This window comes from Oryctolagus cuniculus, unplaced genomic scaffold (genome assembly GCF_964237555.1).
Source record: "Oryctolagus cuniculus unplaced genomic scaffold, mOryCun1.1 SCAFFOLD_77, whole genome shotgun sequence".
Lineage (NCBI taxonomy): Eukaryota > Metazoa > Chordata > Mammalia > Lagomorpha > Leporidae > Oryctolagus > Oryctolagus cuniculus.
This window is the reverse complement of record NW_027208393.1, coordinates 370,899-393,639: the sequence shown is the minus strand read 5'-3', so window position 1 is coordinate 393,639 and position 22,741 is coordinate 370,899. Positions and strand designations below refer to the sequence as shown.

At 43.5% G+C, this 22,741-nt stretch overlaps 1 protein-coding gene across 2 annotated transcripts in view; it reads right to left on the bottom strand.

Moving 5' to 3' along the window:
- The window catches only part of LOC103345782 (zinc finger protein 585A), a 70,424-nt gene extending 48,806 nt beyond the window's left edge, over window positions 1-21,618 (bottom strand). The window contains exons 1-3 of one of the 2 annotated variants that reach the window (XM_070067886.1): window positions 21,497-21,618; window positions 14,881-15,113; window positions 9,252-9,411 (exon numbers count right to left, since the gene is read on the bottom strand). In XM_070067886.1, the coding sequence (XP_069923987.1) occupies window positions 9,252-9,272 (21 nt within the window). In that variant the 5' untranslated portion in view covers window positions 9,273-9,411; window positions 14,881-15,113; window positions 21,497-21,618. Of the gene's footprint in view, window positions 1-9,251; window positions 9,613-14,880; window positions 15,114-21,496 lie in introns of those variants that run through there. The other variant, XM_070067887.1, reaches the window with a different exon arrangement.
- Between the last annotated feature and the right edge of the window lie 1,123 nt (window positions 21,619-22,741).

Here is a 22,741-nt window from a genome sequence, read left to right as displayed (position 1 = left end):
TAGTGAATAGAGTTTTCACTTCTTGGTGAACCCCAAAACTTGAAAATACCAGATATTGCTGGTAAAAAAGAAAATATAAGCCTGTCTTGGATTCAATTTTTAACTTTCAGAATTTTTGGATCAGACATTATACATATTTAATGTAAGTAGTTAGCACACTGTAATACTCCTTCTTTCAGATCACAACTCTGTTCATTGTTTTTGTTTTATTTCAAAGATTTAGTTTTTCATTTATTTGAAAGGCAGAATTACAGACAAAGAGGGAGAGACAGAGAAAGAGAGGTCTTCCATCCATGGTATACTCCACAAGTGGTTACAATATATGGAATGGGGCAAGGCTGAAGTCAGGAATCAGGAACTTCATCTGAGTCTTCCCCATGGGTGACGGGGGTCCAAGCACTTATGTCATCTTCTACTGCTTTCCCAGATCCATTAGCATGGAGCCAAATAAGAAGTGACTCAAATTGGCACTCGTATGGGATGTAGGCATCAAAGATGGCAGCTGAACCACTGGGCCACAATACCAGCCCATGTTCATGGGCCTGAAAACTTTCACTGAGGTTAATAAGCATTTCCTGTGTACTTATATGATGTTAATTATGGTATTCTGCTATTCGCTTGTAACCTTGTTCATTGTTTTCACATATAACTTCTATATAGCTTATATGCATAGATGTAACTCAATTTGTTATCATCTTGTTGGTTTTGTTAAACACTTTTATTTTGAACTTTAGGCCTATTGAATGGCATACTTCTGCAGAAGTACAATTCCCAGCAAAATAATCCTGGCTCGGTACTTCAGGGCAACGACTTCTGTATACAGAACAGATAGATCTAAGTTTAGCAATGGACTACAGATAAAGTTAGCCTGATGACCACTCCTAAATCTTCCTTGTTAATCAAATGTGACTAAAAACATATTTACACTGACTTCTTCTCATCAAATGTTTCTATCTTGACATGGGTCTGCATGAAAAACCAGGTCAAATACAACTTTGCAACAAGAGACAGATGGAACATGATTGATCAGCTGTGATTTCAGAACTAGATCTTCATCATAAGGAAGAAACAAAAGTCAAGATGTAGTGAGTCACTGGTGTGAACTCTAAAGCAAATTAGATAAAGCAAAGAAGTTATAAAGATTTTTAATGAATGATGGTAGTAACTGGCACAAAAAGACTCTGCTAGAACTACAATCTCTAGAGTGCCCTCCCATTTTGAAAAAGAGATGAGAACTAGATATGATACTTAATATTCTCACACCTAATGCTACATCTATATGCTATTTAAAATGATTGTCATTCTATGAGTCTGCTGTGTGGACTGCTTCCCAACTCAACATGTCTTAGAATGCAATGTCTGGCCTCATTCTAAGTCTTTTTTTATTTTTGCTAAATATTTATTTATTTATTTGAAAGATAGCCTTACAAAGAGAGAGAGGGAGAGACACAGAGATCTTCCATCTGCTGGTTCACTCCCCAAATTGCTGCAACAGCCAGAGACGGGCCCACCCAAGTCAAGAGCCAAGAGCTTCTTCCAGGTCTCCCAAGTGGTTGCAGGAGCCCAGGACTTGGGCCATCCTCTGCTCATTTCCCAGGTGCATTATCAAAGATGGATCAGAAGTGGAGCATCTGGGACTCAAACCCATGTCCGTATGATGCTGCCAAGGCAGGCGGTGGCTTTATCCTCTACACTAAAGTGGAAGCCCCATGCACACAAAGTCTTAATCAGTGACTCTTCCTGGCTTTAAACTGAAAGTTTTCAGGCAGAAAAATCACTAATTTCTCTGGTTTCATTTGAGGTACAGAAATACTAGCATGTTGCTTTTATTACTGCTGTAGAATGGTGATGCACCTGCAAGATAAAGCTATGCAGAAACTGGCTGTGTAAACCTTCTATTTATGCAGAAGATCACTACAGCTAAACCCAGAACTTGGGAGTTTTTTCTTAAAGAAACACCTACAGCAGCTGCTGTTGTGGTGTAACAGGTAAAATGCCAACTATGACTCTAGCATCCTATATGAGTACTGATTTTAGTCTTGGCTGCTGCACTTCCAATCCAACACTTTGCTAATGGCCTTTCAAAACCAGTGGAAGATGACCCAAGTACTTGTGCCCTGGCTGCCCAGGCTGGAGACCATGAAGAAGCTCCTGACTCCTGGATTTGGCATGATTAAGCCCTGGCTGATGCCACCATCTGGGGAAGTGAAACAGCAGGTGGAAGATCTCTCCCTCTCTCTCTCCCTGTTAATTAATAAGTAAGCAAATAAAGAAATTAAAGAAATGCCTACAACCTCCTATCTTTTCATCCTTAAAATACCCTCACATTACCCCATAAATTTCATGAAGCACTCTAGGCTCTCAATGTTATCTGGATAATTTCTCTTCAAATGCAAAAAGAATTGGTTGACTTTTCCAAACACTTTGTATTGAAGAGACTACTTATTTTTCTTCATCTGTTCTAGACACCGTAAAAGTCAATTAACTGGCCAGTTCCACAGCTCAATAGACTAATGCTCTGCCTGTGGCAACAGCACACTGGGTTCTAGTCCCGATCGGGGCGCTGGATTCTGTCCCAGTTGCTCCTCTTCCAGTCCAGCTCTCTGCTGTGTCCCGGGAAGGCAGTGGAGGATGGCCCAAGTGCTTGGGCCCTGCATCCACATGGGAGACCAGGAGAAGCACCTGGCTTCAGATCAACGCGGTGCGCTGGCCGCAGCAGCCATTGGAGTGTGAACCAATAGAAGGAAGACCTTTCTCTCTGTCCACTCTGCCTGTCCAAAAAAAAAAAAAAAAAAAGTCAATTGACTATGGGTTAATGACTTGTTCTCTATTCTGCCCCATTGCTTAATGTATGTGCTTTAATGCCAGTGATATGCTAGTTTGATTACTATAGCTTTGTAAAATATATTAAGTAGTGTGACCATTCCAGCTTTCTTCTTTTACTTCAATATTGACTTGACTATTCATTATCCTTCACAGTTCTGTACAATTCTGGGGACTTTAAAATATTTTGTTAAAGAGGGGCTGGTTGGCACTGTGGTTTAGTGGGTAAAACCACCACCTGCAGTACCAGCATCCCATAAGCGTGCCAGTTCAAGTACCGACTACTCCACTTATGATTCAGCTCTCTGCTATGGTCTAGGATAGCAGTGGAAGATGGCCCAAGTCCTTGGAGACCTGGAAGAAATCCTGTTTCTTGGCTTTGGATCAGCACCCTGCCACAGCCTTTGTGGCCATCTGTGGAGTGAACCAGTGGATGGAACACTTGATTCTCTGTCTCTGTCTCTCTGCAATTCTTTCAAATAAATAAATCTTTTAAAAAGTTTTGTTAAAGAATAGCATTGAAACTTTGCAATTGCACTGAGTCTGTATATTGCTTTGGATAGTAAGAATATCCTAATACTATTCTAACTTATGAACTTGAGTAATGTTTCAATTATTTCTGTTGTATTCAATTTCTTCACCAACATTTTAAAATATTCAGCATTCAGGTAATTATCTTCCTAGATTAAATTCACTCCTATATATTTATTTTTTTCTGCTAGAATTTGTTTTTCAAAAAAATGGTTCTTAGGTTATATAAATTCTCTTAATTTTGTATTCTATAACAGCTGCAAAGAAAAAAAGCATCTGGCAAAACAAACCCAGATTCATTATTTAAAAATTTCAAGAGAGAGGGCCAGGGGCTGATGCTGTGGTGCAGCAGATTAAAGCCCTGGCCTAAAGCGGCAGCATCCCATATGGGTGCCAGTTCTAGAACCAGCTGCTCCACTTCCAATCCAGCTCTCTGTTGATGGCCTGGGAAAGCAGTAGAAGATGGCCCAAGTCCTTGGGCCCCTGCACCCAAGTGAGGACCTGGAAGAAGCTCCTGGCTGTTGCGGCCATCTGGGGAGTGAACCATTGGATGGAAGACCTCTCTCTCTCTCTCTCTCTCTCTCTCTCTCTCTCTCTCTTGCCATCTGGGGAGTGAACCACTGGATGGAAGACCTCTTTCTCTCTTTCTCTCTCCCTCTTTCTCTCTCTCTCTCTGCCTCTCTTCTCTCTGTGTAACTCTATTAAATAAATAAATCTTTAAAAAAGAGAGAGAGAGAGAGACAAGGCCAGTGTTGCAGTACAGATGGTTAGGCCACTGTCTACAGCACCAGCATCCCACATGGTCACTGATTCAAGTCCCAGCTGCTCCACTTCTGATCCAGGTCTCTGCTACTGTGCCAGGGAAAGCAGCAGTGGATGGCCCAACTGCTTGCACCTATGTTGGAGACTTGGATGAAGCTCCTGGCTCCTGGCTTTGACCTGGCCCATCCCTGCCATCAGTTGGGCATTCATTTGGGGAGTTGAACTAGTGAATGGAAGATCTCTGCCTCTGCTCTCTCTTTGTAACTCTGACTTTCAAATACTAAATAAATCTTTTAAAAAAAGAAATGCATCTCAATAAAATAAAGGCCATAAATGACAAGCTCACAGCTAACACCACAGTCAACAGTGAAAATTTGAAAACTTTTCCTCTTAGGCAGACATCGTGGAATACTGGGTAAAGTCACCATCTAATGCCAACCTCTCATATGGCATTGTTTGTGTCCCAGATGCTCCACTTCTGATGAAACTCCCTTTTAATGACCAGGAAATGTCAAAAGAAGATTCTCCAAATGCTTGGGCCCTTGTAACCCATGTGAGCCCCAAAAGAAGCTCCTGTCTTTCGGCTGGCCCAAGGCTGGCCATTGCAGCCATCAGGAATGAACCAGAGCATGGAAGATTTCTCTCTGTCTCTCCTGACTCCTTGAAAATATAAACATTTCCAGGGCCAGCGCTTGGTGCAGTGGATTAAGCCCTGGCCTGAAGTGTCGGCATCCCATATGGGTACTGGTTCTAGTCCAGCTGTTTCTCTTCTGATCCAACTCTCTGCTGTGGCCTGAGAAAGCAGCAGAAGATGGCCCAAATCTTTGGGCCCCTGCACCCATGTGGGAGACCTGGAGGAAGCTCCTGGCTCCTGGCCTCTGATGGCATAGCTCTAGCTGTTGCAGCCATCTGGGGAGTGAACCAGCAGATGGAAGACCCCTCTATCTCTCTCTGCCTTTCCTCTTTCTGTGTAACTCTAACTTTGAAATAAATAAATAAATCTTAAAAAAAGAAAAGAAAAACATTTCCTATAACAACAAAAAATACAAGGATGTCTACTCTCATCACCTCAATTGTGTATAGGACTGAAACATCTAGTGGGAGCAATTAGTGAGAAAAAGAAATAAAACTGGACCTTAGCTATTTAGAAAACCCTAATGATTCCATGAGAGGCTATTCATTGTCCTGAATTGTGCAGCATGTCAAGCCATTGTTTGTGCTGCCAGCATTCCCTAACAGAGCCCCAGCTCTAATCCCAGCTACTTTGCTTCTGATCCAGTTTCTTGCTAATATGCCTGGGAAAGCAGCAGAGGATGGTCCAAGCCTTATGTGCCTGTTACCCAATGTAAGAGACAATGATGGCTGCTGGCTTCAGCCTGCCAAAGATCTGCCTGTTGTAGCCATTCAAGAAATAAACTGTCATTCTTACTCTCTCTCCCCATCTGTCTCTGCCTATCTCAGAGTCTACTGCTTTTAAGACAAATAGGGACCAGCACTGTGGCAGAGGAGGTTAAGTGGCCTCCTGTAATAACAGCATCTCATAGGGATACCAGTGTGGGTTCCATCTGCTCAACTTCCATTCCAGTTCTCAGGTAATACACCTGGGTCCAAGGTTCAAGTGCCTGGGCCCCTGCAACCACATGGGAGACCTGGAAAGAAGCTCCTGGCTCCTGACTTTGGCCTGTCCCAGCCCTGGTTATTGCAGAAGTGAACCAGCAGATGGAAAAACTGATTCTCTCTCTCTTTCTCTCTCTCTCTCTCTTTCTCTGTAACTGCCTTTCAAGTAAATAAATATTATAGCAAGCAAACATAGCAAATAAATATTTTTCAAAATTTCTTTCATTTATTTGAAAGGCAGAGTTACAGGGAGATAGAGAGATCTTTGATCTTGGTTCACTGCCCACATGTCTACAGTGGCATGGCTGGGGAGCCAGAAACATAGGTTGCAGAGGCCCAAGCACCTGAACCATCTTTCCCTGATTTTCCAGTGCATTAGCAAGAAGCTGGATAGGAAGTAGAAGAGCCAGGACTCTAATCAGTGCACACGTGGTATAGCGGAATGGCATGTGGTTGCTGGACTAAAATAGATAGATCTTTAAAAAGGAAAATTTAAAAAACTATTAAATCCAAAAATGCATTCCATAAAGTTGCAGGATACAGAATCAACCAGGTTGTAGTAATTGTGCTACATCAAAAATGTTTGAAGCAATGTAGATTTATCTTGGAGAAGGACAGACTGAAAGATTAATACCAACCGGCGCCGCAGCTCAATAGGCTAATCCTCCACCTGCGGCACCGGTACACCAGGTTCTAGTCCTGGTCAGGGTACCGGATTCTGTCCCAGTTGCCCCTCTTCCAGGTCAGCTCTCTGCTGTGGCCTGGGAGTGCAGTGGAGGATGGCCCAAGTGCTTGGGCCCTGTACCCCATGGGAGACCAGGAGAAGCACCTGGCTCCTGCCATTGGATCAGCGCGGTGCACCGGCCACAGTGCACCAGCTGCAGCGGCCATTGGAGGGTGAACCAATGGTAAAAGGAAGACCTTTCTCTCTGTCTCTCTCTCTCACTGTCCACTTTGCCTATAAAAAAATTAATGCCTTGCTAGTGAATAAATGTGGAATCTGATGTCACAGAGTAAAAGATGTAAGCATTGTGAACGTGTATTGTTTCCTAGGCTGCCATAAAATCATGACAAAATAGGTGACTTAAAACAACTAAAATGGGATAGGCATATAAAAATGTGGAATAAATATATATTCTTTTTCTGTTCTTGAGGCCGGAAATCTGATATCAGGGTGTCGGCAGGGCCATGTTCCTTCTAATGGCTCTAGAGAAGAATGCCTCCTTGCCTTTACCTAGCTTTTGATGATTGCCTGCAATCATTGACATTCAGTGGCTGGAAGCTGTATCTCTCTAATTTCTGCCCCTGTTGTCATGACATCTCCTTTCTGTGTGTCTTTATATGGCTTTCTTTTTTTAATATTTTATTTTTTTGACAGGTAGAGTTACAGACAGTGAGAAGCAGAGACAGAGAGAAAGATCTTCCATCTGCTGGTTGACTCCCCAAATGTTGGCAACAGCTGGAGCTGGGCTGATCCAAAGCCATGAGTCAGGAGCTTCCTCCAAGTCTCCCACATGGGTGCAGGGGCCCAAGGGCTTGGGCCATCTTCTACTGTTTCCCAGGCCATCAGCAGAGAGCTGGATTGGAAGAGGAGCAGCCAGGACTAGAACTGGTGCCCATATGGGATGCCAGTGCCACAGGTGGAGATTAAACTTCTGTGCCACAGCACTGGCCCCTGTGTGATCTGCTTATAAAAACAATACATATTGGGGGCCAGCACTGTGGTGTAGCAGGTAGGGCTTCCACCTGCAGTGCCAGTATCCCTTATGAACACCACTTTGAGTGCCAGCTGCTCCACTTTTGATCCAGCTCTCTGCTGTGGCCTGGGAAATCAGTAGAAAATGACCCAAGTCCTTGGGCCCCTGCCCCCACATGGGAGACCTGGAAGAAGCTCTTGGCTCCTGGTTTTGGATTGGCACAGCTCCGGCCATTGCAGCCAATTGGCGAGGGAACCAGTGGATGGAAGATCTCTCTCTCTCTGCCTCTCCTTCTCTCTCTGTGTAACTCTGACTTTCAAATAAATAAATAAATAAATGTTCAAAAGCAAAAAAAGTAGAGAATGAGATTTTGACAAAACATAAAATGTCTTTTCCTCATTTAATAATCAGAAATGTAAAATATTCTCTTGTAGTCTGTTTATTTTAACAAGCTGCTCAACCAGATAACTTGGAAATCAAACCTGATGATAAAGTACTAAAATTTAATTAGAAATTAGAATAATGTTGTTTCCAAAGGCTTGGACTCTGTCCCAAGTGTGGGGAGCGGGTCCCTGTGGGGAGCAGGGCCCATCTCCTGCAACATGGTGAAATAAGTACTGAGACTACCAAGACTAGACTAGACTACTGAGACTATTGAGACTAACTCTATGCGCCTGATCTCCCACCATATGGCGCTCTGAGGAAGTAAACAAATCTTACACAGCTGCTTCATCAATTAGCTGATTCCTGATCCAACCTCTGATTGGAGGAGAACAGCATGCCCCTAGCGTGGGCAGCAGAGCACGGATTGGTGGAAGAGGACTATAAAGGCAAGATTGAAGTGGCATGGAGGGATTCGCTTATGCGCCACAGACATCTCACAAAATGCACTGAAAGAATAACAAGAATGCGGACACACACCAAGTGGAATGCGGTTAGAATGCAGTTAGCACAGGAGCAAACTTGAGCACACAACGCAGTCATTCGCTTAAACAACAGTGTCCAGTCTGGTGTAGCTCCCCCCCCCCCCCCCGTGAGCCCGCTGGGGAGCGACAAGTGGTTCCGTGACTCAGATACAGATGGGGGGAAAAAGCCATGGGGAGCGAGAGACAAAAAGCCACGGGCGAAAAATAGAGAGAAATAAGAAAGCTGGAGAAAGGAAAATAAGAAAAAGCCGCAGGAAGAAAACCGCAGGGAGAGAAAGAAAGCTGAGGGGAAAAAAGCTGCGGGGGGGATAAGAGAGCTGGGAAATAGAAAAAAAAAAAATAAGAAAGTCTCCCCACAACATGGCGATGAGAGGGCTTGGATTCAGACTGCCTAGGGTGATAAGCACCTGTGGGCAACTCTAGCAGAGCAGAGTATGTGCCGCGGGGCACCGAAGACAGGCGTGTATGAACACCACAAAGAATAAAAAGAAGGGGGAGCTGTGGGGAGCAGGGCCCTGTGGGGAGCAAGGCCCATCTCCCCACAGCAGGTGCCAATTAAAATAATGAGGACATGGTTTTGGAGAGAATAAAACAGAGCAGTTAATCCTTTGCAAATGAGGACACAGAAGTCTATCAAATCTCAATGATAGTTACCAAATAATCAGTCCCTTGCTGCTTGCTGCTCAGATGGTCAATTCATCAGAGTGTTGGTAAAAGGAAAGGGTTAATTTAAAAAATCCAGTACTCTTGGGGGAAAGAGATCCCCCAATCCAAAGTGAGCTCTTTCCCAACAAGCCAACAGGACAGTTGCAGAGTGAGGTTGGAAATAGAACAATGAGTCTATTTGATTAACAATTATGCAGATTTTCATGCTTTGTTCTGATGAGGGTCCTACCTTGGCAGAGGAGTGTAGCATGGATCCCTCAGCTGGCAGTTCTTGATACGGAGCTCAACATCAGTTGGGAGAGCTCAACATCAGTTGGGAGGAGACTTTCTGTAGCTGGGTCAAAAGTCTGCCATTCCAAATCATCCCCTTTCAGTGGACTCCTAAAATTCTTATGAAAACAATATTCACAAGACTAGGGTTAGAGTAGATGCCTTCATGAAGGTAAAATGTGGGAAGGGAAGGTGCCTTTATTATGGCTAATAATTCCTCACTGTCAAGTTTTCTGATCCATATGTATGGAATAGGGGAATTGACTCCACTCTGGCTACTTTCTGCTGAATGAAAGTAATGTAGGGGAATTTTTGGAATGGAAAATTGACATTGTTTTGACCCTTGCTTTCTCCCTTTGAAGAGAGATAAAGGCAAGAACATTTGTTTAGCTTCTGGCTCATACATTCATTTGTAAAGTTTCTGTAACATAGTGACTTTAAACCCTAAGTAAATTCCCAATAACATTATTAGAATGTTAGTCCTCATTTAAAATTCCTCCTAAAATAGACCTGGTTCCAGATGGTATCCAGGAAATGAATTTGAAAGCCAGTCTCTACCTCCTTGGGAAAGGGGAGCCACACAGGTAGTTTCCACATGTTTTACCTTGCAGGTGCCTTATCATTTCACAGTAATAATAAAAGCAACAACATATTAACATTACTCTACCTAAACAGCAAATCATAAAACTGTTGGCAGCTTTCACTAAGAATTTTTAACCTCAAGTAAGTAAAGCCATTGACTAGGGCTCAGTTTGTAGGTCAGACATAGTATTAAACTGGATGGGCATGTTAGCTAGGAAAATGATCCCAGAGCTATTGGGATTTTATACACAATATCTTGTTTTGATGGGGGCACAAATTTCTTCTTTGGATGGCCATGAGGGTGTTTCAAGCCATTTGGCTTTGGGGGATTGCCTTCCTCAGTAGGGAAATTTAAGCTCAGTTATCTCTCCTTCACCATCCAATAGGCACCTGCATAATAAGAAAAAGCATAGTTCCTACCACTTTCTCTCTATATAACCCTGCTGTTTAAATAAAGAAAATCAATCTTTAAAAAAAAATGAATTCCAGATCCAAATTTCTGAAGGGGATGTCAATCACATACAGGCTTGCTGGACTATAGTGTTCCAAGCATCCATGCACATGTCCCTCGGAAGGCTTTAGAAGAAAGGTGGCTGACACTCATCATTTTTAGATTAATGAGCAGGTCATGTGACTGTGAGCTGGGAACCTCCCTGTTGTTTATGAGGTTGCAATAGTGAGATGGGCTGTCTAAGAGTGAACTGCTCTGCCTCTCCATAGTACATCATCAGTGGCTGTTATTCTTACATGCATTAAGCAGTCTTGGCTAGCAATGTCCAGATTTTTAAATATTTAAATTTTTAAATTTGAGTCAGTATTCTGAGTCCTAGTTCTTGCTTCTTGATTACCAAGAATTCCAAAACCTATCTCAGATCTGAAAACCCCAGTATGGGTGCTGTATATAGATTCTAGCATAATGTGAGAGTATAAGATGAGAGAACTCCAAACATTGTATTTAGTTAGCATACCTTAGAAATAGTGGCAGTCTGTAGAGGTTGCAAATCTACCTACCAGGGTGGTGAGACATTTAAGGGATTTTAATAATTCCCCAAAATTTATTAAAAGGAAAAACAGCAACATGATAAAGGCTGGCTTCCCATGAGTCCTAACCCTATTCATCTTCCTGCACTATACACCCTCACCCATCCGTGATCCATACCCACCCTACATAGCTTGTCTGGGCCGCAGCTGACAGAAATTTGATGGGGAGCTGATGACAAATGACCTAAACAGCATATTGATATAGGAATCACCCCGTAAGACCTTTGGATCTAGCTGAAAAGCCCATGACATCATTTCAGTCACGAAAAGCTAAGACACTGTGGAAAAAAAAAAAAAAAACACTACATGAAGAATCTCTGTGAGTTAGACCTCAGTGGAAAGAAGGGGCCATCAAAGGAGGTACCTTTCTCTGAAGGGAGAAGAGAACTTCCACTTTGCTTATGGCCCTGTCTGAATACCGACAGAGTTTGTGGACTCAAAAAGCTTCCACAGCCTTGGCAGCACATGAGAAGAGCCTCAGGTGATCACTGACTTCATAATTAAGAGTGTCAATTGTTAAATCAACAACAGGAGACACTGTACACTTGCTTACCATGTAGGACCTCTGTCCTTAATGAATTGTACTATGAGAATTAATGGTAAAACTTGTCATCTTCAAAAGTACTTTATACATTGTGTGTCTGTGTACGAGCAAACTGTTGAAATCTTTACTTAGTGTAGAGTTGGTCTTTGGTATATAAAGATAATTAAAAATGAATCTTTATGAAGAATGGGATAGGAGAGGGAGTAGAAGGTGGGACAGGGAGAAGTGGGGGTGGGAGGGTGGGTATGGGAGGAAGAACTGCTGTATTCCTAAAACTGTATCCATGAAATTTGTATTCATTAAGTAAATGCTTTATAAAAGGAAAGGAGAGGAGAGGAAAGGAGAGGAGAGGAGAGGAGAGGGGAGGGGAGGGGAGGGGAGGGGAGGGGAGGGGAGGAAAAGAAAGAGCCAAGAATGGGACAAATATCCCTAAAGCTCCTGCATTTTCTAAATTGACAAGGGCTCCTCACTGTCTCCTTGGGCATCAACAGCCACAGACACAGTTGCTGGATGGTTTAAGGGATTTAAATGATTACTCCATCGCATTTACCAGATCTCTCACAAAATCTCTACTATAGGAAATCCACTTAACAGGGGCTGATGCTGTGGCATATTGGGTAAAGCAGCCACCTGCAGTGCCAGCATCACATTTGGGTGCCAGTTAGGGCCACCCCCTGCTGCTTCAGTTGTGATCCAGCTCTCTGCTGTGGCCTGGGAGAAGAGTGGAGGATGGCTCAGGTGCTTGGGGCTGCATCCAGGGTGGAGGGAGTCTGGGAGGAATCTCCTGATTCCTAGATTCAGATCAGCCCAGCTCTTGCCATTGCAGCTACCTGGGAAGTGAACCAGTGGATGGAAGACCTCTCTCTCTCTCTCTCTCTCTCTCTCTCTCTCTCTCTCTCTCTGCCTCTGCTTCTCTGTAACTCTGCCTTTCAAATAAAATAAACATTTTAAAAAATCCACTTAACAGCCAACTTCTCTTAAATTTAACACACATACAGGACATGCAGTATTACAATAGAACACCACTTTCTTAGTAATAGGAGTGTAACTATAAGCTGCTCAATCAGCCACAATGCAACTCAAGGTGCTTTTGGATGGAAATTAAATTGAACCACTCATATTTCACCAAATGAATACTCTTCCAAATTGGTGTGTGTGAACCTCTGGATCTCCTCACATCCGGAGCTGAAGAGGCAGCCCGCTACTCTGCATGGAGCAGGTAGTGGCACAAGCCAACCTTCAGAGCTGTCCCTGAGCTGTAACCCCACTGTCTGTGTGAGTGTGTGTGTGTGTGCATGGGCCCAGTGCATACAAACCTCTGGATCTCCTCGCATGTGGAGCTGAAGTGCCAGCTCCCTAGCCCCCTTGCTAAGTGACACAAGGAGACTACGAGATGCTCCAGCCAAGATGCCGCCTCATCACCTTGCCTGGCGTCCATATCAGCCTACTGCCAGAGCAGACCACAGAGGCAGACCAGGCCTCTGAGCAGGGGACCTCTCCAACTTCTCTTCACCTTCCACTGCAGTTTAGTTCACAGGTTCCAGAGCAAAGAAACAACCTGATACGTGTTAAATATCCTCCAGGAACAAATCTGAATGAAACCTACATTTGTTCTCAGGAAAATAGACTTTGCTTCACCTTCTACTGCAGTTTAGTTCACAGGTTCCAGTGCAAATATGGAATAGGAAATAATCATCAAGAACATGAACATAAAACTCACTTGCTGGGACTGGCATTGTGGTACAGCACATTAAACTATCACTTATGATGCCTGTATCTCCTATCAGAGTGCCAACTTGAATCCTAGCTGTGTTCTTTCTGATCCAATCTCCTAACTGTGCCTAGGAATTAGCAGATAATGGCCTGATTACTTGACCCCTTGCCACCCACATGAAATACTCAGATGAGGTTCCTGACTCCTGGCTTCAGTCTGGCTCAGGCCCAACTGTTGCAGCCATTTAGGGGAGGGAACCAGTGAATGGAAATCTCTCTCTCTTTATTCCTCCCCTATGTGTGTGTATCTCCTTCCCTCTCACTCTGCCTTTCAGCAAAATAAATAAATCTCTAAAAAATCTCCCTTCAGGATCAAGCATCTGGGGGATACTGCACTTTAGGAGGAAATGGATTGATTTGTTCAGAGTACTCAAAGCAGCTTCTTTATATCTCAGTTCTTTCTCTGTCCACACTTACATTTTTATAGCACTTATGACAGCATCAGTGTGAGTTTTCATTCATTTTCTCATATGTAGTGTGTGACCTATTACAAAGCAACCTTCCTGATTGTATGTCTTTTGCTTCTCCATCCCAAATACTTAGAATAGTGTCTAGTGCCTGACACGTGAAGATCATTTGTTGAATGAACAAACTGAACTATTTACTAAATGTTAATGAAGGAGCTTATGTTCAATCAGTCCATTTATAAAATAAAGCTCAGCTGACTATGAAATGTTTATATTGTATATAAATGTAGAATTTGCAGTCTGCCTTTGAACTTGGTCATAAGCATCAGTATCCTTGTTTCCTTAATTGTTGTGGGCAGTAAGAAGACTTCTGTCTGCTCTGTTTAAAGATCCCCATGGTTCTCAGTGTTCAGAGAGCTTTTCTGCTGGTGACCTTCCATGTCCACCTGGTTTCTCTTTGTACCAAGCCTGGACTTGAGGATTGTGATTGTGGCTATGGATCCCAGCTCAAAACTCAAAATGTACCTGTGGGGAGCAACCCGGACTGGACTGAGTTACTGGAATTAAGACTTATTCTATGCATCTGCTCTCCCACAATATGGCGCTGGGAGAGGAGGCAACAGCTTCTACCCAGCTGCCTCTCACCAACTTGACAAGCTGCAGGACCTGCTCCTGATTGGAGGAGAGCAGCGTACTCGGCGTGTGGGCAGCCGAGTTAGGATTGGCGGAGGAGGACTATAAAGGAGGAGAGAGACGGCATGCACCAGGAACATCTAAGGGGAGCACCTGTGCAGCCCCCGAGAGAGCCGGCCGGCGGTGTGCTGCTCCCCTGCGGAAGTGGGGAATGTGGCAGGGGGAACCGCCCTTCCACGGAGGTGGAAGGGACGGTAGCCAACCTGGGAAGGACCAGCAGTCAACCCGGGAAGGACCAGCAGCCAACCTGGGAAGAACCAGCAGCAAACTTGGGGAGGGCCGAGCAGACAAAAGAACAGCGCAGGGTCCTGTGTCGTTCCTCCACGAAGACGGGGAGCGACAGTACCCACTGAAATATTTTCTGATTTCCTCTTCAAGCCAATGGCTGTTTGACACAGTGTGGATTGACATCCACATACGTGTGACTTTTCCCATTTTTCTGGAATTGATTTCTATTTTAATTCCATTGGAGTTATGAAAGCAATGATATGACTCCAATTTTCTAAAAATTGTTGACACATATTTTCTGAAATAACAGATGATCCCACCTGGAGAATTGTTGACAGCTGTTGAGAAGAACACATGTTCTGCTGCTGTCAGGTAGAATGCTCTCTGTATAACTGTTAGGAAAAGTTGATTTATAATATTGCTCAAATCTACCACTCTTGAAAGTGGAGTAGTAATACATTCTGTTTGTTCCATTGCTGTTTATCCCTTCAGAGCTGTCAACATTTGCTTATATATTCTGGTGTCCTGAGGTTGGGTATGCATGTTGTTCAACCTAGAAAAGTACACAGAGGAACACTCAACAATATCAATAATAACATAGGAACAAAATGAGGAATTCAAAAAACACATAGAACAATGAAGAATCAATCAATTTTCAAGATGTAGAAAATGGTGAATAAAAAGAAATAAAAATAAATAGAAAACTTCTACTTCAAAGAAACACAATAGAAAAAACATTTTGTTATGTAGAAATTGGATTGGACTTGCATGACCCTCAAACTCTGATGCTTTTCCCTGGCATAAGTCCACGTCTTCTACTGAGAGCATCATCCAATGATTTCTTCAGAGTGATCCATCCCACCTGTCAATGCAAGTGTTAAGTGACCATAAAACTAGCTCCTGCTGCAGGGGCAAGGGTTATGCTTGTTCTTCCTGCTGTGGTATTGTTGGTGCATGAGGAGTTGGGGCTCAGGTATGCATATCTTATGAGGGAATGCACAGGCCCCAGGATTTAGCCCTGGCTGTTGACACAACATCTCTCTGTTCAGCACAAGGTACACCTGCTTCCACCTAAGTGTAAGATGCCCAAGGGTGACCAAATTATGTCTCTCTCAAACACAGCCAGGAGGGAGGGAACCCAGGCCACACCCACACTGAACACGGCTTCTCCACTCTGTCACCAGTGTCTTTAGTGAGAGAGGATGGCATCGGATTCCTATTTCAAAAAAAAATTGATGACATAAAACTCATCAAAATGGAATTAGGAATGTTATTATGAAAATGGGCAAATATAAGAGATTGTACAAAATTAGTAAGTATTAACTGCACTTCTGAGAGAATGTTAATTTTTTTGAGATGTGTATTTGGCCACTTTTTTCATATCAACTTTTTTTTTAAAGATCTGTGTTATTTATTTGAAAGGCAGAGTTAGAGAAAGACAGGTAGAGACAGAGAGAAATTTTCATTGGTTGGTTCACTCCCCAAATGTCCACAATGGGCCAAGCCGGGCCAATCTGAATTCAGGAGCCAGGAGTTTCTTCCAGGTCCCCAATGTGGGTGCAGGGATCCAAGTATTTGGGCCATCATCTACTGCTTTTCCAGGCACATTTGCAGAAAGTTGGATGGGAAGTGGAGCACCTAGGACTTGAACCGGCACCCTTGTTGGATGCTGACATTACAGGCCAAGGTTTTAACCTACTGTGCCACAGGTCTAGCTCCTATTTGACCACTTTTAAAATGTACTATTATTGTGGTCCTGACAAAACAAAATACAGCTGATGAATTTTATCATCTTAAGCATTTCGAAGTGTATAGTTGAGTAGTGTTGAGGATATGCACATTGTTGTGGGATGAATATTAGGAACTGTTTTTCCTTATGAGACTGAAACTCTCTACCCATTGAAAGAAAGTTTTTACAATTCCACCACCACCAACTCCCAGGAACTGCCATTCTACTTGCCATTGCCCAGACTATGGATTCTTTAGGAGATACAGTGATATTTCAGGGTCACATAACTGAAAGGGTAGAGGGAACCCTCTTGGAACTCAGTTTGTCTGCAAAGCTGGGTCCTGATTGTACCCAGGCACTCCCTGGGGTTTTTGGATTGAGCTATGTGTCATAAATGTGTGTGATTATTGACATGGCATGAGGCAGATGGAGGATGAGTCTTTGGAGAGGTCTTTTCTGCTGAGGAATCCCATGAAAGAGAATCCCAAGAAATGAAATCAATTTCTTGATGAAAGTCTACAATAGAACCTGGAACTCAGGGTGTCTAAGCTTTCTTTGCTGAAGCCCCATTGGAGAAAGCCATCTGTTCTCGTCTGTCCTTACTTTCTAGGGGCCCAGACTCAAGAAATCTAGGATGTGAATACTTTATAACTTTGCAGATATTGACTCAGCTCTTGCTATTGATACCTCAGGCATTTGGGCAGGAAGGACTCCATGGTGACATGGGTTGTCCCAAAGAAGGAAACTCTAGGCAAGGTCACCATGCTGATCCCACTTGGGCATTGCAACACTACTTCCCCTTTTGTGGGTATTTTTGGGAGCTTCATGTAGGCTGTCCTGTCCCATGTAGGAACAATTTATTGGAAGAGTTAAAATCTGGGTTAGCCTGTTAGGTCTACACTCTAGGTCATGGCAGGCAGAATGGGTAGAGGAATGTTGTGCTGGCACTCATCTTTTATGTGAATCCCAAGCTAGAGAAATGTTCAGACGGAAATCTGTGCTTGACCTTGCTAACAGAAAGTTACCTGGAACAGAAACAATATTGAAAGCCAGATGGGGTTATGATACCTATAGACCTGGCTTTAGAACCACTGCAGGAAGTTGAAAATGTACTTAACAGTCATACACTTCTCCCTGGGTGATGGGCAATTTCACCACACTGACAATGAAGCCCAATGCTGATTCACCTTGAGTGCAAGTGCAGAGGGATCTTCATAACCATGGCCAGTAATGGCCAATGCGACCTCCTGCTCCTGTTCTTTAAAAACAAACAAAAAACCCAGGTGCATAATTTGTTGAAGATATATATTTTCAGCTACATGTACAGTGTCAGTGGTAATGTAAAATGATGCAACCACCACAGAAAACAGTATGAATGTTCTTCATTACATTGAAAACAAAATTTTTATATTATCTGATAATCTCAGTTCTTATTAAATATCTAAAAGCATTGAAAGGTCAATATAAATAAAGTATTGGCACTGTTTGCCACAGCATAATTCACTGTAGCCAAGACTTTTAGTGTGGCCTGCACTCACAGTGCAAAGTTATGCAGGCACAGAGAAAAGAAAATCCTGTGCCATGGATGAACAGTAAGGTTATTTTCCTAAGTGAAATTAACCACAAATATCAGTCCCCAAAGACAAATACTGTAAGATTCCAACATATGAAGTATTTAAAGTAGTCAGAGGGGCCAGCGCTGTAGTGCAGTGGTTTAAAGCCCCACCTGCAGTGTCGGCAATCCATATGGGTGCCTCTTCAATTCCTGGCTACTCCACTTCTGACCCAGCTCTCTGTTATGGCCTGGAAAAGCAGTAGAAGATGGCCCAAGTCTTTAGGCTCCTGCACCTCTGTGGGAGATCTGGAAGAAGCTCGTGGCTCCTGGCTTCAGATTGGCTCAGCTCTGGCCGTTGTGGTCATTTGGGGAGTGAACCGGTGGATGGAAGATCTTTCTCTGGCTCTACCTATCTCTGTAACTCTTTCAATTAAATAAATCTTTTTTAAAAAATAGAATATGAGGGTCCAGCGCTGTGGCTCAGCAGGTTAACGCCCTGGCCTGAAGCGTCGGCATCCCATATGGGCATCAGTTCTAGTCCCGGCTGCTCCCCTTTCGATGCAGCTCTCTGCTATGGCCTGGAAAAGCAGTAGAAGATGGCTCAAGCCCTTGTGCCCCTGTACCCATGTGGGAGACTCAGAGTAAGCTCCTGGCTTTTGGCTTTGGGCCGATGCAGTTCTGGCCATTGCAGCCAACTAGGGGGTGAACCATCAGATGGAAGACCTCTCTCTTCCTCTCCTTTCTCTGCGTAACTCTGACTTTCAAATAAAATAAATAAATCTTTAAAAAAAAATAGACTATGAGAAGCATAAATTAGAAGGGTAGTTATGGATGGTAGAAAAGGTATGCTATTCAGTAAAAATAGAACAATCCTAGAAATCTGGTGTGTGTGTGTGTAGACACATGTATACATCACTTACCTTACAGTGACAACTGCCCTTGTGAGATACAGTACTCAAGCCCTCTTCTATCTGACCTTGTATAAGAAAAGGGCTCCCTCTGTTGGTCTTTGGTCACTCTTCAGGTGTTTGTGAGTAGGGCTGGTGGCAGGCTATTCCCAAGTGAGTAGAGAGTCATGACTGGTGTCATCTAGGAATGTTGGGAAAGACTGCAATGCCATATCTCTTTTCTCTCCCCAGCTTGGTCTCCTTAGTTATCACACTGTATTTGGGTGACAATGCAGGAAGATACACCAGTCTCTGCTGAATTTATGACAATGCAATTGCAATTGAATCCTATGAATGGATCTTCCTTTATAAGAAAATGGGCAGCCTCTCATCTTGGTCTGAGAGTTCTAAATGCATCCAACAATATTATTTCCAGTTTTATTTATTTTATTTTTTTTAAGATTTAATGAATTATTTGAAAGTCAGAGTTACACAGAGAAAGGAGAGGCACAGAGAGAGAGAGAAAGAAAGAGAGAGGTCTTCCATCTGATGGTTCACACCCAATTGGCTGTAATGGCCAGAATTGTGCTGATCCAAAGCCAGGGGCCAGGAGCTTTCTCTGGGTCTCCCACATGGGCACAGGGGCACAAGGACTTGGGCCATCTTCTGCTGCTTTCCCAGGCCATAGCAGAGAGTTGAATCAGAAGTGCGGCAGCCAGGTCTTGAACTGGCACCCATATGGAATGCCAGTGTTTCAGGCCAGGGCATTAACCCCCTGTGCCACAGTGCCGGTCCCTCCAGTTTTATTTTGGTAGGACCCTTGTCCAGGTATATCAGGCCAGAGAATAATCAATAATGTCTTTCCTGCTGGTGCTGTGGCTCACTAGGTTAATCCTCCACCTGTGGTGCTGGTACTCCGGGTTCTAGTCCCGTATGGGGCACCGGATTCTGTCTCAGTTGCTCCTCTTCCAGTCCAGCTCTCTGTTGTGGCCCAGGAAGGCAGTTTATGATGGCCCAAGTGCTTGGGCTCTGAACCTGCATGGGAGACCAGGAGGAAGCACCTGGCTCCTGGCTTTGGGTCGCCGCAGTGTGCTGGCCGTAGCGTCCATTTGGGGGGGTGAACCAATGGAAGGAAGACCTTTCTATCTGTCTCTCTCTCTCTCTCTCACTGTCTATAACTCTCTCTGTCTAACTCTGGCAAAAAAAAAAATAATAAAATAAAAATAAATAAATAAAATAATGTCTTTCCAACATTTACATTAACATTTCTTTCTCCATGAAAGATTTTCCTAGAGAGAAGCAACATGAAAGACTTGATTTTTCTCTTCTATATCATGGAGTTGCTAAGGAAATAATTCCCTCATTAACCATTGGAGTGATCAAAGTGAATTTACGTGAGTGGTGAACACAGGAGATAGAGCTGAGTGAAGGCAGAAGTTCACAGTGCAGTGGGGAGACAGACACTCCTGCAGTGAGCTCAATCAGTACTAGAGGTACTGGGAGAGGTTGAGCAGCATTGAGTGAGAGATAAATGAGAGGGTTGGATAGAAGAGCAAGAGGGAGTTATTCATTTGTGGTCACCATTTTATACTTAAAAATTTTTCTGGGCTACATTGTAATATTTGCATAAATTCATTTTTCTCTTTCAATATTTTATTTATATTTTCAGTTTCCATTCAATGATAATCAATTCCATAAAAAGTTGAGTTACTATGAATCAAAGCACAGTTACAAAACACATATATATGAGAGTATTTCAGGCATGGAAAGCCAAGACACTCTGGGGGAAAAAAAAACCTAAATGAAAGATCTCCACGAGTGAAATCCCAGTGGAAAGAATGGGTCATCAAAGAAGGAGGTACCTTTCTCTGAAGGGAGGAGAGAACTTCCACTTTGACCATGGCCTTGTCTAAATATGATCAGAGTCGGTGAACTCAGGGGGCTTCCATAGCCTTGGCAGCTCATGACAAGAGCCTAGGGTGATTACTGATGCCATAAACAAGAGTGTCAATTTGTTAAGTCAACAACAGGAGTCACTGTGCACTTACTCCTCATGTAGGATCTTTGTCCTTAGTGTGCTGTACATTGAGATTTAATGCTATAACTAGTACTCAAACAGTATTTTTCACTTTATGTTTCTGTGTGGGAGCAAACTGTTGAAATCTTTACTTAATGTATGCTAAACTGATCTTCTGTATATAAAGAGAATCAAAAATGAATCTTGATGTGAATGGAAGGGGAGAGGGAGTGGGAAAGGGGAGGGTTGCGGGTGGGAGGGACATTATGGGGGGGAAGCCATTGTAATCCATAAGCTGTACTTTGGAAATTTATATTCATTAAATAAAAGTTAAAAAAAACACATATGTAATCCAAAATAGAAGAACAGTATTTAGATATAAAGCAAAGTCATGTTCATTCACACACAGAGTGGACTCAGATCTGGTCAACCTGGTTGCTCATAGGAAGGTTTGTAAAGATGGTCAAATGTGACTGTGGAGAATAGGATTTCTGCCAAAGCAAAGACATTTTCTTCCTAGTACACAGCATGTAGCTGCAGGGACTAAGTATAGTTTATGGTCCACTAAGAAGAAGAGCACTGAGCCTTGTGGGAATGTTGGCTTCCCAAAGACATGCAGCAGCTGCCCTAGACTTGTTTATCTAATATGTCTTGCTAAACATGTTCCAGAGAAACCTTGGAGTTAGATGAGCACATGCATGAGCTGTACAATACGCTGTTGTAATCATTATCAATAAAGAAAACACACCGGGTTAGTTTGGCAGCACTTTGCAGAGGAACTGTTTCCATGTCCTGTCTCTCCTGTCTCTCCTTTCACTTGCACACCCATCTCTTCAAGATCCTGGTGAGTCATAAAGATGGGGAATTCCATACCTGGTGTAATGGAAACATAAAGTTGGGCTGCTTTATCTCCTTTAGAAAGAGGGACACTTTTTTTCTTTATTATTTCACAGGTAGAGTTATAGACAGTGAGAGAGAGAGAGAAATGTCTTCCATCCATTGGCTCACTCCCCAGATGGCCGCTACGGCTGGCACTGCACCGATCCATAGCCAAGAGCCAGGTGCTTCCTCCTGGTCTCCCATGTGGGTGCAGGGGCCCAAGAACTTGGGCCATCCTCCACTGCCTTCCCTGGCCACAGCAGAAAGCTGGACTGGAAGAGGAGCAACCGGGACTAGCTCCTGGTGCTCATATTTGATGCCACTGCTGCAGGCAGAGGATGAGCCAAGTGAGCCACGGTGCTGGCCCGAAGAGGGACACTCTTTACCAAAAAGTAATTGGATGCTTGCTGTAAAAAATTAGTAGTTGCTATCCTTGGAACCCTGATGAAGGCACTTTAAAAATAACTGATTGTTGGGTCAGCACTGTGGTCTAATGGGTAAAATCCACCACCTACAGTGGTGGGCACTGGTTGAAGTCCTGGTTGCTCCACTTCTGATCCAGCTCTCTGCTATGGCCTGCTATGGCAGTAAGAAGATGGCCCAAGTCCTTGGGCCCCTGCACCCATGTGGGAGACAAGGAAGAAGTTCCTAGCTCCTGGCTTCAGATTGGTACAGCACTGGCCATTGCAGCCATTTGAGGAGTCAACCAGTGGATGGAAGACCTTTTTCTCTTTCTCACCTCTCCTCTCTCTGTGTTACTCTAACTTTGAAATAAATAAATAAATCTAAAAAAACAGTAACTGATTGAGAGAAAGTTGGTCAAAAATAACATCAGGAGCCTTGAGCTCCTATTCTGTTTTTGCACATGTGATATCTCTGCTGGGATGCCATTAGTAAGGTTACAATTCCCTTGGCCTCTGTCCCCGGCCAGGAAGGTCAGTCAATGGGCTTGTCCCCACTGCCTCACAGAGACCTCTGCACTCTCAGCACCTGCTGTTGTGGTGGTGATATCTGAGTCCCCTTCAGGTGTGTCAGCGGTACTAGGCATGCTTCTGCAAGCCAAGGAGCAAGGGGAATCACCAGTGTTAACTGTTTGTCCTGTAGCTTGACCCGA